Source organism: Electrona antarctica (assembly GCF_951216825.1).
Source record: "Electrona antarctica genome assembly, chromosome: 20".
NCBI classification, from domain to species: Eukaryota; Metazoa; Chordata; class Actinopteri; order Myctophiformes; family Myctophidae; genus Electrona; species Electrona antarctica.
The window spans coordinates 129,193-142,543 of NC_136801.1; the positions used below are offsets into that span (position 1 = coordinate 129,193).

The 13,351-nt window shown below is 49.7% G+C and overlaps 1 protein-coding gene across 1 annotated transcript in view; it reads right to left on the reverse strand.

The window, feature by feature from the left end:
- LOC306912809 (retinal-specific phospholipid-transporting ATPase ABCA4-like) overlaps nt 1-13,351 on the reverse strand; it is a gene marked incomplete at its 3' end in the record, with an annotated part of 193,394 nt that overhangs the window by 118,433 nt on the left and 61,610 nt on the right. The window contains exons 19-23 of the mRNA XM_079489265.1: nt 10,638-10,769; nt 9,402-9,541; nt 8,702-8,839; nt 4,783-4,961; nt 1,661-1,763 (exon numbers count right to left, since the gene is read on the reverse strand). Coding sequence (XP_079345391.1) covers nt 1,661-1,763; nt 4,783-4,961; nt 8,702-8,839; nt 9,402-9,541; nt 10,638-10,769 — 692 coding nt within the window. The remainder of the gene's footprint in view (nt 1-1,660; nt 1,764-4,782; nt 4,962-8,701; nt 8,840-9,401; nt 9,542-10,637; nt 10,770-13,351) is intronic.

Sequence of the window (13,351 nt, forward strand, 5' to 3'; positions counted from 1 at the left end):
CCGTGACCGCAGCATGTTATAACATTAATATGGGCCGTGACCGCAGCATGTTATAACATTAATATGGGCCGTGACCGCAGCATGCTATAACATTAATATGGGCCGTGACCGCAGCATGTTATAACATTAATATGGGCCGTGACCGCAGCATGTTATAACATTAATATGGGCCGTGACCGCTGCATGTTATAACATTAATATGGGCCGTGACCGCTGCATGTTATAACATTAATATGGGCCGTGACCGCAGCATGTTATAACATTAATATGGGCCGTGACCGCTGCATGTTATAACATTAATATGGGCCGTGACCGCAGCATGTTATAACATTAATATGGGCCGTGACCGCTGCATGTTATAACATTAATATGGGCCGTGACCGCTGCATGTTATAACATTAATATGGGCCGTGACCGCGGCATGTTATAACATTAATATGGGCCGTGACCGCAGCATGTTATAACATTAATATGGGCCGTGACCGCAGCATGTTATAACATTAATATGGGCCGTGACCGCGGCCTGTTATAACATTAATATGGGCCGTGACCGCAGCCTGTTATAACATTAATATGGGCCGTGACCGCGGCCTGTTATAACATTAATATGGGCCGTGACCGCGGCCTGTTATAACATTAATTTGACATTCATTTTAATTTATTTTTCTTGTTTTCTTTTAGGTTTTATGCAAATTACACCCACAAACAAGCTGAACATTGAACATTCAGTGGATTTTCTGTGGTCTGGAATTTTCTCTGTGTTCTATTCTATTCTGATTCTGATTCTGATTATGTTCTGTTCTGTTCTGTTCTGTTCTGTTCTGTTCTGTTCTGTTCTGTTCTGTTCTGTTCTGTTCTGTTCTGTTCTGTTCTGTTCTGTTCTGTTCTGATTCTGAAGCCTTTTGAGCCGCAAAGAAAACAGGCAAAAATCCCTCAACAGTGACATATGTTGGCAAATTCCTATGTCATATATGGGATTTGTGGACTGTTACATCACAGACAAATCAGAGCACTTGAAGCTCTGATCATGAGTAAAATATAAATGCTTCCGTCGTACAGTCTGGAGCGACGGAAGCTCTGATCATGAGTAAAATATAAATGCTTCCGTCGTACAGTCTGGAGCGACGGAAGCTCTGATCATGAGTAAAATATAAATGCTTCCGTCGTACAGTCTGGAGCGACGGAAGCTCTGATCATGAGTAAAATATAAATGCTTCCGTCATACAGTCTGGAGCGACGGAAGCTCTGATCATGAGTAAAATATAAATGCTTCCGTCATACAGTCTGGAGCAACGGAAGCTCTGATCACAAGTAAAATATAAATTCTTCCGTCATACAGTCTGGAGCCACGGAAGCTCTGATCATGAGTAAAATATAAATGCTTCCGTCATACAGTCTGGAGCAACGGAAGCTCTGATCATGAGTAAAATATAAATGCTTCTTGTCATACAGTCTGGAGCAACGGAAGCTCTGATCATGAGTAAAATATAAATGCTTCCGTCATACAGTCTGGAGCAACGGAAGCTCTGATCACGAGTAAAATATAAATGCTTCCGTCATACAGTCTGGAGCAACGGTGGTCTGGGTGTTTTCTGTCTCAAACAAGTGCTCAGAGTTGATCAGACCACAGTCCACAGTGTGTTCAGCTGTTCATGCTCACCGTCCATCTGTCTGTCTGGACTCTGCTTCGGCCTCTCCTCCTCTTTGAACGTGGAACACTTGGAGCACTTGCAGTTGCAATCCTCGGTACAGTCACACTTGACCTGCGTAAGGGGGGGGGGGGGGGGGGCAGCCTGTAAACATGGTAAACATAGGGGCGGCGGTGGCTCAGGGGTAGAGTGGCCGGATGGCAACCGCAAGGTTGCCTGTTCGGCTCCCCCAGAGTTAGTGTCGAAGTGTCCTTGAGCAAGACTCTGAACCCCTAATTGCTCCTGATGTGCAGGTTGGTGCCTTGCATTGTTTCCGCCGCCATCGGTAAAGGCACTATATAAATGCATAATTTACAATTTGTTTACAACCCCCCCCCCCCCCCCCCCCCGCTGAAAATAGCAGATCTTACAAGCTCAGCTGTGAGCTTGTAGATCTGCTATGTTCAGCTGTGAGCTTGTAGATCTGCTATGTTCAGCTGTGAGCTTGTAGATCTGCTATGTTCAGCTGTGAGCTTGTAGATCTGCTATGTTCAGCTGTGAGCTTGTAGATCTGCTATGTTCAGCTGTGAGCTTGTAGATCTGCTATGTTCAGCTGTGAGCTTGTAGATCTGCTATGTTCAGCTGTGAGCTTGTAGATCTGCTATGTTCAGCTGTGAGCTTGTAGATCTGCTATGTTCAGCTGTGAGCTTGTAGATCTGCTATGTTCAGCTGTGAGCTTGTAGATCTGCTATGTTCAGCTGTGAGCTTGTAGATCTGCTATGTTCAGCTGTGAGCTTGTAGATCTGCTATGTTCAGCTGTGAGCTTGTAGATCTGCTATGTTCAGCTGTGAGCTTGTAGATCTGCTATGTTCAGCTGTGAGCTTGTAGATCTGCTATGTTCAGCTGTGAGCTTGTAGATCTGCTATGTTCAGCTGTGAGCTTGTAGATCTGCTATGTTCAGCTGTGAGCTTGTAGATCTGCTATGTTCAGCTGTGAGCTTGTAGATCTGCTATGTTCAGCTGTGAGCTTGTAGATCTGCTAAAGCAGGATCTCTTGGTATAGTTATAGTCACAGTAGCTTGTAGTTTGTATTGTGTTTCCGTCAGTGAAAAAAGGTAGTCGTTGGACATTGTTGTCATAGTTTTAGTCGCCGTCCTTCGGCGGGTGGGTCTTCATGACTAAATCAACTGGCGTGGTACTCCGTTTTGCACTCTGTTTCATGCTGAAAATAGCAGATCTACAAGCTCCCAACGCGTCGCAACGGGACGCGTTGTACGCTTGTAGATCGACTATTTTCAGCAAGTGTAAAATCAGCCATTTACGACTGTATCAAGGCCCGCCAAAACACATTTTACATCGACCCCGTTGTATAGCATCGGCTAGTACTTCCGGTTCAACAGCTGCGTCACGGGGTCCTGAATTTGTAGTTTTTTTGTTTTGGCGTGGTGAGGTTTACAGAGGTGCCCAAGAACATGCCGGCAGGGAATATCTAAATGTGCTGTCAAAATCATCACTGAGTTTGTAATCCTGGTCTCTATACTGCCTCCCCCTGGCCAGCCGGGGCGCCTGATGGAGGGGAAAGGAACTGGTCTCTATACTGCCTCCCCCTGGCCAGCCGGGGCGCCTGATGGAGGGGAAAGGAACTGGTCTCTATACTGCCTCCCCCTGGCCAGCCGGGGCGCCTGATGGAGGGGAAAGGAGCTGGTCTCTATACTGCCTCCCCCTGGCCAGCCGGGGCGCCTGATGGAGGGGAAAGGAACTGGTCTCTATACTGCCTCCCCCTGGCCAGCCGGGGCGCCTGATGGAGGGGAAAGGAACTGGTCTCTATACTGCCTCCCCCTGGCCAGCCGGGGCGCCTGACGGAGGGGAAAGGAACTGGTCTCTATACTGCCTCCCCCTGGCCAGCCGGGGCGCCTGACGGAGGGGAAAGGAGCTGGTCTCTATACTGCCTCCCCCTGGCCAGCCGGGGCGCCTGATGGAGGGGAAAGGAACTGGTCTCTATACTGCCTCCCCCTGGCCAGCCGGGGCGCCTGACGGAGGGGAAAGGAGCTGGTCTCTATACTGCCTCCCCCTGGCCAGCCGGGGCGCCTGATGGAGGGGAAAGGAACTGGTCGGAATAACGTGTTCCTTCCACGTGCTACGTCCGGCCGGGGAAACTCCCCCCCTCGGTCAGGTGAAAAGGAGCAGCTTGGACTCCTCATGCATAGAAGGAAGGATGAGGTCTGTCCGCTGCCCCCCCAGGTTGGCAGAGGAAGTGTAGTGTCCAGGATTACATTCGATAATTTAAATTGTGGGATAAAAATGTAATTAGATATAAAATCACCACTAAATCAACAGGGTGGTACTGTGACAGGGTGGTAGGTACTCTAACAGGGTGGTGCTGTGACAGGGTGGTAGGTACTCTAACAGGGTGGTACTGTGACAGGGTGGTAGGTACTCTAACAGGGTGGTGCTGTGACAGGGTGGTACTCTAACAGGGTGGTGCTGTGACAGGGTGGTACTGTGGCAGGGTGGTACTGTGACAGGGTGGTAGGTACTCTAACAGGGTGGTGCTGTGACAGGGTGGTACTCTAACAGGGTGGTGCTGTGACAGGGTGGTACTGTGGCAGGGTGGTACTGTGACAGGGTGGTAGGTACTCTAACAGGGTGGTGCTGTGACAGGGTGGTACTGTGACAGGTGGTACTGTGACAGGGTGGCACTGTGACAGGGTGGCACTGTGACAGGGTGGTACTGTGACAGGGTGGTAGGTACTCTAACAGGGTGGTGCTGTGACAGGGTGGTACTGTGACAGGTGGTACTGTGACAGGGTGGCACTGTGACAGGGTGGCACTGTGACAGGGTGGTACTGTGACAGGGTGGTAGGTACTCTAACAGGGTGGTGCTGTGACAGGGTGGCACTGTGACAGGGTGGTAGGTACTCTAACAGGGTGGTGCTGTGACAGGGTGGCACTGTGACAGGGTGGTAGGTACTCTAACAGGGTGGTGCTGTGACAGGGTGGCACTGTGACAGGGTGGTAGGTACTCTAACAGGGTGGTGCTGTGACAGGGTGGTACTGTGACAGGGTGGTAGGTACTCTAACAGGGTGGTGCTGTGACAGGGTGGTACTGTGACAGGGTGGCACTGTGACAGGGTGGCACTGTGTGTTCTCTCTACCTTGGGCGGGTCGCTCTTCATCCTCCTCACCAGCGTCAGGTAGAAACCGGCCCCGAAGCAGCTCTTGAGGAAGAGCGGTGAGCCGCAGCAGTGCAGACGACCCTCGGAGATGATGGCCACGCGGTCGCTGAGGAGGTCAGCCTCGTCCATGTGGTGGGTGGACAGGATGACCGTACGACCTGGGGGGGGGGGGGTGGGGGGGGTGGGGGGAGAGGTCACTGAGGAGTAGATCGGCTATTGTCAAATGGCCGAAGAAATGTATATTATAGGCTTAAGTCAGTGGTTCTCAACCAGTGGTCCGGGGACCCCCAGTGGTCCTTGACAGGGTTCCAGGTGGTCCCCATGCAGCTAAAGAATACTAAATTAAATATAATAATAATAATATAAAAAATATTCTTTAGTTTTGGTGTCTCAGTCTCGGAGGGTTTCTGTACTGCACTTTCTTTTTTAAAACTTTTTCCACCACTGAAAGTTTGGATGATAGTAGTGTAGCAGTACCTCCTCCGTCCAGCAGGGGTCAGTGTTTGGATGATAGTAGTGTAGCAGTACCTCCTCCGTCCAGCAGGGGTCAGTGTTTGGATGATAGTAGTGTAGCAATACCTCCTCCGTCCAGCAGGGGTCAGTGTTGATGATAGTAGTGTAGCAGTACCTCCTCCGTCCAGCAGGGGTCAGTGTTGATGATAGTAGTGTAGCAGTACCTCCTCCGTCCAGCAGGGGTCAGTGTTGCCTGTGTTGTAGTCTGAAGAACCCACCTCTTCAGACTAGCCCAAAGGCTCAACTTACTTACTTTAGTTAGCATTTTATGTAGACATAGCACTCTATAGTGTAAATTCATACAGTAGATTGTACTGTACAGATACACTGATGACTACCTATATGTATTTGATGTTTCATCATGTGTTGTTCTTGTTGTTCTATTTCTATGTATGTGATGTATCACCAAGTGTTGTTCTTGTTGTTCTATTTATATGTATGTGATGTATCACCATGTGTTGTTCTTGTTGTTCTATTTCTATGTATGTGATGTATCACCATGTGTTGTTCTTGTTGTTCTATTTCTATGTATGTGATGTATCACCATGTGTTGTTCTTGTTGTTCTATTTCTATGTATGTGATGTATCATCATGTGTTGTTCTTGTTGTTCTATTTCTATGTATGTGATGTATCACCATGTGTTGTTCTTGTTGTTCTATTTCTATGTATGTGATGTATCATCATGTGTTGTTCTTGTTGTTCTATTTCTATGTATGTGATGTATCATCATGTGTTGTTCTTGTTGTTCTATTTCTATGTATGTGATGTATCACCATATGTTGTTCTTGTTGTTCTATCTCTATGTATGTGATGTATCACCATGTGTTGTTCTTGCTTACTGTAAATCACTCTGGATTAAGAGCTTCTGATAAGTGCCTACCTTGTCATTTGGCTCACCTGTGCACCAGGTCCCAGATGGAGTATAGGGGTCAGGGGTCACTGACCTGTGGTCCCAGATGGAGTATAGGGGTCAGAGGTCACTGACCTGTGGTCCCAGATGGAGTATAGGGGTCAGAGGTCACTGACCTGTGGTCCCAGATGGAGTATAGAGGTCAGAGGTCACTGACCTGTGGTCCCAGATGGAGTATAGGGGTCAGAGGTCACTGACCTGTGGTCCCAGATGGAGTATAGGGGTCAGAGGTCACTGACCTGTGGTCCCAGATGGAGTATAGAGGTCAGAGGTCACTGACCTGTGGTCCCAGATGGAGTATAGAGGTCAGAGGTCACTGACCTGTGGTCCCAGATGGAGTATAGAGGTCAGAGGTCACTGACCTGTGGTCCCAGATGGCGTATAGGGGTCAGAGGTCACTGACCTGTGGTCCCAGATGGAGTATAGAGGTCAGAGGTCACTGACATGTGGTCCCAGATGGAGTATAGGGGTCAGAGGTCACTGACCTGTGGTCCCAGATGGAGTATAGGGGTCAGAGGTCACTGACATGTGGTCCCAGATGGAGTATAGGGGTCAGAGGTCACTGACCTGTGGTCCCAGATGGAGTATAGGGGTCAGGGGTCACTGACCTGTGGTCCCAGATGGAGTATAGGGGTCAGAGGTCACTGACCTGTGGTCCCAGATGGAGTATAGGGGTCAGAGGTCACTGACCTGTGGTCCCAGATGGAGTATAGGGGTCAGGGGTCACTGACCTGTGGTCCCAGATGGAGTATAGGGGTCAGAGGTCACTGACCTGTGGTCCCAGATGGAGTATAGGGGTCAGGGGTCAGGGGTCACTGACCTGTGGTCCCAGATGGAGTATAGGGGTCAGAGGTCACTGACCTGTGGTCCCAGATGGAGTATAGAGGTCAGAGGTCACTGACCTGTGGTCCCAGATGGAGTATAGGGGTCAGAGGTCACTGACCTGTGGTCCCAGATGGAGTATAGAGGTCAGAGGTCACTGACCTGTGGTCCCAGATGGAGTATAGAGGTCAGAGGTCACTGACATGTGGTCCCAGATGGAGTATAGGGGTCAGGGGTCACTGACCTGTGGTCCCAGATGGAGTATAGGGGTCAGAGGTCACTGACCTGTGGTCCCAGATGGAGTATAGAGGTCAGAGGTCACTGACCTGTGGTCCCAGATGGAGTATAGAGGTCAGAGGTCACTGACATGTGGTCCCAGATGGAGTATAGAGGTCAGAGGTCACTGACCTGTGGTCCCAGATGGAGTATAGGGGTCAGAGGTCACTGACATGTGGTCCCAGATGGAGTATAGAGGTCAGAGGTCACTGACATGTGGTCCCAGATGGAGTATAGGGGTCAGAGGTCACTGACCTGTGGTCCCAGATGGAGTATAGAGGTCAGAGGTCACTGACCTGTGGTCCCAGATGGAGTATAGAGGTCAGAGGTCACTGACCTGTGGTCCCAGATGGAGTATAGAGGTCAGAGGTCACTGACCTGTGGTCCCAGATGGAGTATAGAGGTCAGGGGTCACTGACCTGTGGTCCCAGATGGAGTATAGGGGTCAGAGGTCACTGACCTGTGGTCCCAGATGGAGTATAGAGGTCAGAGGTCACTGACCTGTGGTCCCAGATGGAGTATAGAGGTCAGAGGTCACTGACATGTGGTCCCAGATGGAGTATAGGGGTCAGAGGTCACTGACCTGTGGTCCCAGATGGAGTATAGAGGTCAGAGGTCACTGACCTGTGGTCCCAGATGGAGTATAGAGGTCAGAGGTCACTGACCTGTGGTCCCAGATGGAGTATAGAGGTCAGAGGTCACTGACCTGTGGTCCCAGATGGAGTATAGGGGTCAGAGGTCACTGACATGTGGTCCCAGATGGAGTATAGAGGTCAGGGGTCACTGACCTGTGGTCCCAGATGGAGTATAGAGGTCAGAGGTCACTGACCTGTGGTCCCAGATGGAGTATAGAGGTCAGAGGTCACTGACCTGTGGTCCCAGATGGAGTATAGAGGTCAGAGGTCACTGACCTGTGGTCCCAGATGGAGTATAGGGGTCAGAGGTCACTGGCCTGTGGTCCCAGATGGAGTATAGGGGTCAGAGGTCACTGACCTGTGGTCCCAGATGGAGTATAGAGGTCAGAGGTCACTGACCTGTGGTCCCAGATGGAGTATAGAGGTCAGAGGTCACTGACATGTGGTCCCAGATGGAGTATAGAGGTCAGAGGTCACTGACCTGTGGTCCCAGATGGAGTATAGAGGTCAGAGGTCACTGACATGTGGTCCCAGATGGAGTATAGAGGTCAGGGGTCACTGACCTGTGGTCCCAGATGGAGTATAGAGGTCAGGGGTCACTGACCTGTGGTCCCAGATGGAGTATAGAGGTCAGAGGTCACTGACATGTGGTCCCAGATGGAGTATAGAGGTCAGGGGTCAGAGGTCACTGACATGTGGTCCCAGATGGAGTATAGAGGTCAGGGGTCAGAGGTCACTGACCTGCACGGTACTTGAGCATCAGGTCCCAGATGGAGCGTCTGGAGTACGGGTCCACCCCCGACGTGGGCTCGTCCAAAATCACCACCTTGGCGCCGCCCACGAACGCCATGGCAACGGACAGCTTCCTCTGCATGCCCCCTGGGGAGACCAGACACGGCCAGACGGTTGGTGTGGGCGTGTGTGTGTGTGTGTGTGTGTGTAAGGAAGCCCTTCAAGGACCCCAGCTGTGTTCATCATCATGCTTCTATCTCAGTGGTTTTCAACCAGTGGTCCGGGGGACCGCCAGTGAACCTCGAGGAGGTTCCAGCTGGGTCCCCATGCAGCTAAATGATGGAGAGTTGGTAACCAAATGGACCCTTTATAGATCTTTAAAGATGGGCGGGGTCCTGCCAGTAGCATAATGCTTGTCTCACAGATATAGCCATGACAGTGATTGGCCCGCTGCGTGGCGAGAGGCAGCACCCAGGGGAGATTTCAGCTTGGCTTGGCTGTGGTACCTGAGACCATAGATATATATAAAGTCTAGATGGCTTAAGGCGGAGTCTCTGACGTCGTTCACGCGGCGGCCATCTTGCTGAGGGGCTACAGTACAGTATGTTGTATGGCAGCTCAAACAGAAACAGTCATAACTCGCTCAAATCTTGACGGATTTACAAACGGGTTGGTTTATTATTATTAAGTATGCGGACGTCTCTGATACCTGAGAGGTTCTGGGACATCTCGTCCCTCCTGTGGGGCAGACCCAGGTCCTGCAGCATGTTCTCCACCTCCTCCTGGGCCTCAGCGATGGGACGTCCCTTCAGCAGCGAATAGAATAGGATGTGCTCCGCCACGGTCATACTGAGACACCGCACGCACGCACGCACGCACGCACGCACGCACGCACGCACGCACGCACGCACGCACGCACGCACGCACGCACGCACGCACGCACGCAGGGTGCACAGAATGTTAGAGAGTCGGGGGCCGAAGTTTTTACTTTTTGAGTAAGAAGGTTTTCAGAAAACCTTAGGTTAGGTTTTAGAGAGAGAGAGAGAGAGAGAGAGAGAGAGAGAGAGAGAGAGAGAGAGAGAGAGAGAGAGAGAGAGAGAGCGAGAGCGAGAGAGTGAGAGCGAGAGAGAGAGAGAGAGAGACATAGACAGAGAGAGAGAGACATAGACAGAGACAGAGACAGAGAGAGAGAGAGAGACAGATACACAGATAGAGAGAGAGAGAGATAGAGAGAGAGAGAGAGAGAGAGACAGAGACAGAGACAGAGACAGAGACAGAGACAGAGACAGAGACAGAGACAGAGACAGAGACAGAGATCTTGACCAAATACAGAGTGAGTGACCAGTCTGGCCATAGATAAAGGATGACACAAGAAGTCCTACCTACCTCCAGAACAGAGAATGTGAGGTCATTGTACCTCAGCTGAGGTAGAGACTGAGACACACTTTCTATTAAAATGTAATAAATATAATAATAAAAATAACTGAATATTTTAATAGATTTGAGTTGTTGATCCCAAATTTTAAAGAGCTACATGACAATGACAAACAACTCATTGTATTAGGAGAGGGACCTGCAGCACATCTGGCTGCACAGTATGTGACTGCATGTCCCAAAATGAGGGACACAGAAAAAATATACACAATGTGACTATTATCTTGACATTATCTCGACACACACACACACACACCACGGACACATTTAATACTGTACATTTTGACTGGTATGACAGTATTTGCATATTGTATTGTGAAAGTCAATGTTCTATTTGCTTGTTTTCTGTTATATTTTTATTTTATTTTGTTCTTTTGTTGAATTTCATGCTTTGGCAATACTGTAGCCATTACATTCATGCCAATAAAGCTAATTTATTGAATTGAGAGAGAGAGAGAGAGAGAGAGAGAGAGAGAGAGAGAGAGAGAGAGAGAGATAGAGAGACACTCACTAGCTATAGAGGATGTTGTGCTGGGGACACATTCCCAGGGACAGACGGATGCTGTCCATGTCCGTCCGGATGTCCCGGCCGTAGATGGTGGCCGTCCCAGAGGTGGGAGGGAACATGCCCGTCAGGATGTTCCTGTCCCACGGGCAGAGAGTGCTGTCAGTCACCATTTACATATACTCCATACATGGACCCTGGGCAGTGGGCCCTGTCCAGAGCCCGGGCAGAGGCCTTTTTGGGGCGGTTCTGGACAACCGTGGGTCCGACCAGCTTGACACCGGGCACTGCACTCCCTTGTGGGGGTGTGGAACGCGTGTGTCGGATTTGAAGTCGGTGGGACGAACGGTTTTCGAGTTACGTGGATTACAGCCGTACACACGTCGTGAGTGAGTGGGGTCGGGGAGGATACGCCCACTGTTCTGTGCATTCAGCCACCGGTCACCGCCGCGGAGCGAGTGGGCCAGTATGTCGAAGAGATCTCCAAAGTTTGGTTAACAGAGAGGGAAATGACTCTGAGGCTGAGCACGCAAAGTGCAATAAATGCGATGCTATAGTTCCCTGCAAAGGTTGTTGCAACTTGTACCAGTTGCAGTTTTGCACCACGTCCACATTGAGGAAACATCTCAAAATCAATATGCCTACACGAGTCCACAACTCACGAGAATAATCTAGGCACATCGCGTGTGTGAGCCATGCGGAAAGCCGTGCCTGCTCTCCCCGCAGCTCCACCACAGCAGGCGGGGGACGAATCGGACGATCTGATGCGAGGCTGGTTTACTTTTCCCAGGCTAGTAACGTAATAGAAAATAAAAACTACTAACGTCTACAGAGATTTTCATTGGGCGTATTGTACAACTGTTGTTAATGGTGTTAATTTAGAACGCCAATGACTCGACGACTTTCTGTCTGATATTTTATGAATCACGTTAACTATAGAGCCAAATCAATTTGTCTGCACTTATTTTTTACAACTTATAAGCAACTCAGCTGCTTTTGATTTGGCTCTAAATTAACCGCGTGGCTGTTGAGAGCCCAGCGTTTAGGTGCATATACCTCCATAGATTGATTACTTTATAAACAGTTTGCAGAAAAAAGCACAGGAAAGTAGCCTACAGTTCAATACAAGGTCTGCTAAGAGGATTTTATAATCCAAGAAAGCACTATGGCTTGTTTCCATTAGGGTAAGGGGTCCTTCATATTAAATTAATCTGAACATTAAAGACAACATTTGTCACCACAACAATATCATTATTGCAATGTGTACTGTAGGCTATATTTAATATACAGTAGGCTACAAATTGCAATATAGGCCTACAGTACAAATTGCATTGTTGTGGTGTCTAGCTGGTGGTGGAGGTGGTGGTGAAGTTTAAATAATAGTGCCACCTCATAATTGTAAAGTGCATTTACAATAATTGAATTAATTCATTTGTGTTTATTATGTACTTGATTAGGTTAGTTATAATATAAGCATAATCTATGTCAGAAAAAAAGAGGACAAAATGATATTAGGATCCGTTAAGGGAACCGTTAGGAACCGGAACCGTTAAGAGGGATCCGGGAAGGATCCGGAACCGTTAAAATCCTAACGAATCCCAACCCTAGTCTGGGTTAGGGTCTAGACTCACATGGTGGTCTGGGTAAGGGTCTAGACTCACATGGTGGTGGTCTGGGTTAGGGTCTAGACTCACATGGTGGTCTGGGTTAGGGTCTAGACTCACATGGTGGTGGTCTGGGTAAGGGTCTAGACTCACATGGTGGTGGTCTGGGTTAGGGTCTAGACTCACATGGTGGTGGTCTGGGTTAGGGTCTCTAGACTCACATGGTGGTGGTCTGGGTTAGGGTCTCTAGACTCACATGGTGGTCTGGGTTAGGGTCTCTATACTCACATGGTGGTGGTCTGGGTTAGGGTCTAGACTCACATGGTGGTGGTCTGGGTTAGGGTCTAGACTCACAGGGTGGTGGTCTGGGTAAGGGTCTAGACTCACATGGTGGTGGTGGTCTGGGTTAGGGTCTCTAGACTCACATGGTGGTGGTCTGGGTTAGGGTCTCTAGACTCACATGGTGGTGGTGGTCTGGGTTAGGGTCTCTAGACTCACATGGTGGTGGTCTGGGTTAGGGTCTCTAGACTCACATGGTGGTGGTGGTCTGGGTTAGGGTCTCTAGACTCACATGGTGGTGGTCTGGGTTAGGGTCTCTAGACTCACATGGTGGTGGTCTGGGTTAGGGTCTCTAGACTCACATGGTGGTGGTCTGGGTTAGGGTCTAGACTCACATGGTGGTGGTCTGGGTTAGGGTCTAGACTCACATGGTGGTGGTCTGGGTTAGGGTCTCTAGACTCACATGGTGGTCTGGGTTAGGGTCTCTAGACTCACATGGTGGTGGTCTGGGTTAGGGTCTCTAGACTCACATGGTGGTGGTCTGGGTAAGGGTCTCTAGACTCACATGGTGGTGGTCTGGGTTAGGGTCTCTAGACTCACAGGGTGGTGGTCTGGGTTAGGGTCTAGACTCACATGGTGGTGGTCTGGGTTAGGGTCTCTAGACTCACATGGTGGTGGTCTGGGTTAGGGTCTCTAGACTCACATGGTGGTGGTCTGGGTTAGGGTCTAGACTCACATGGTGGTGGTCTGGGTTAGGGTCTAGACTCACATGGTGGTGGTCTGGGTTAGGGTCTAGACTCACATGGTGGTGGTCTGGGTTAGGGTCTAGACTCACAT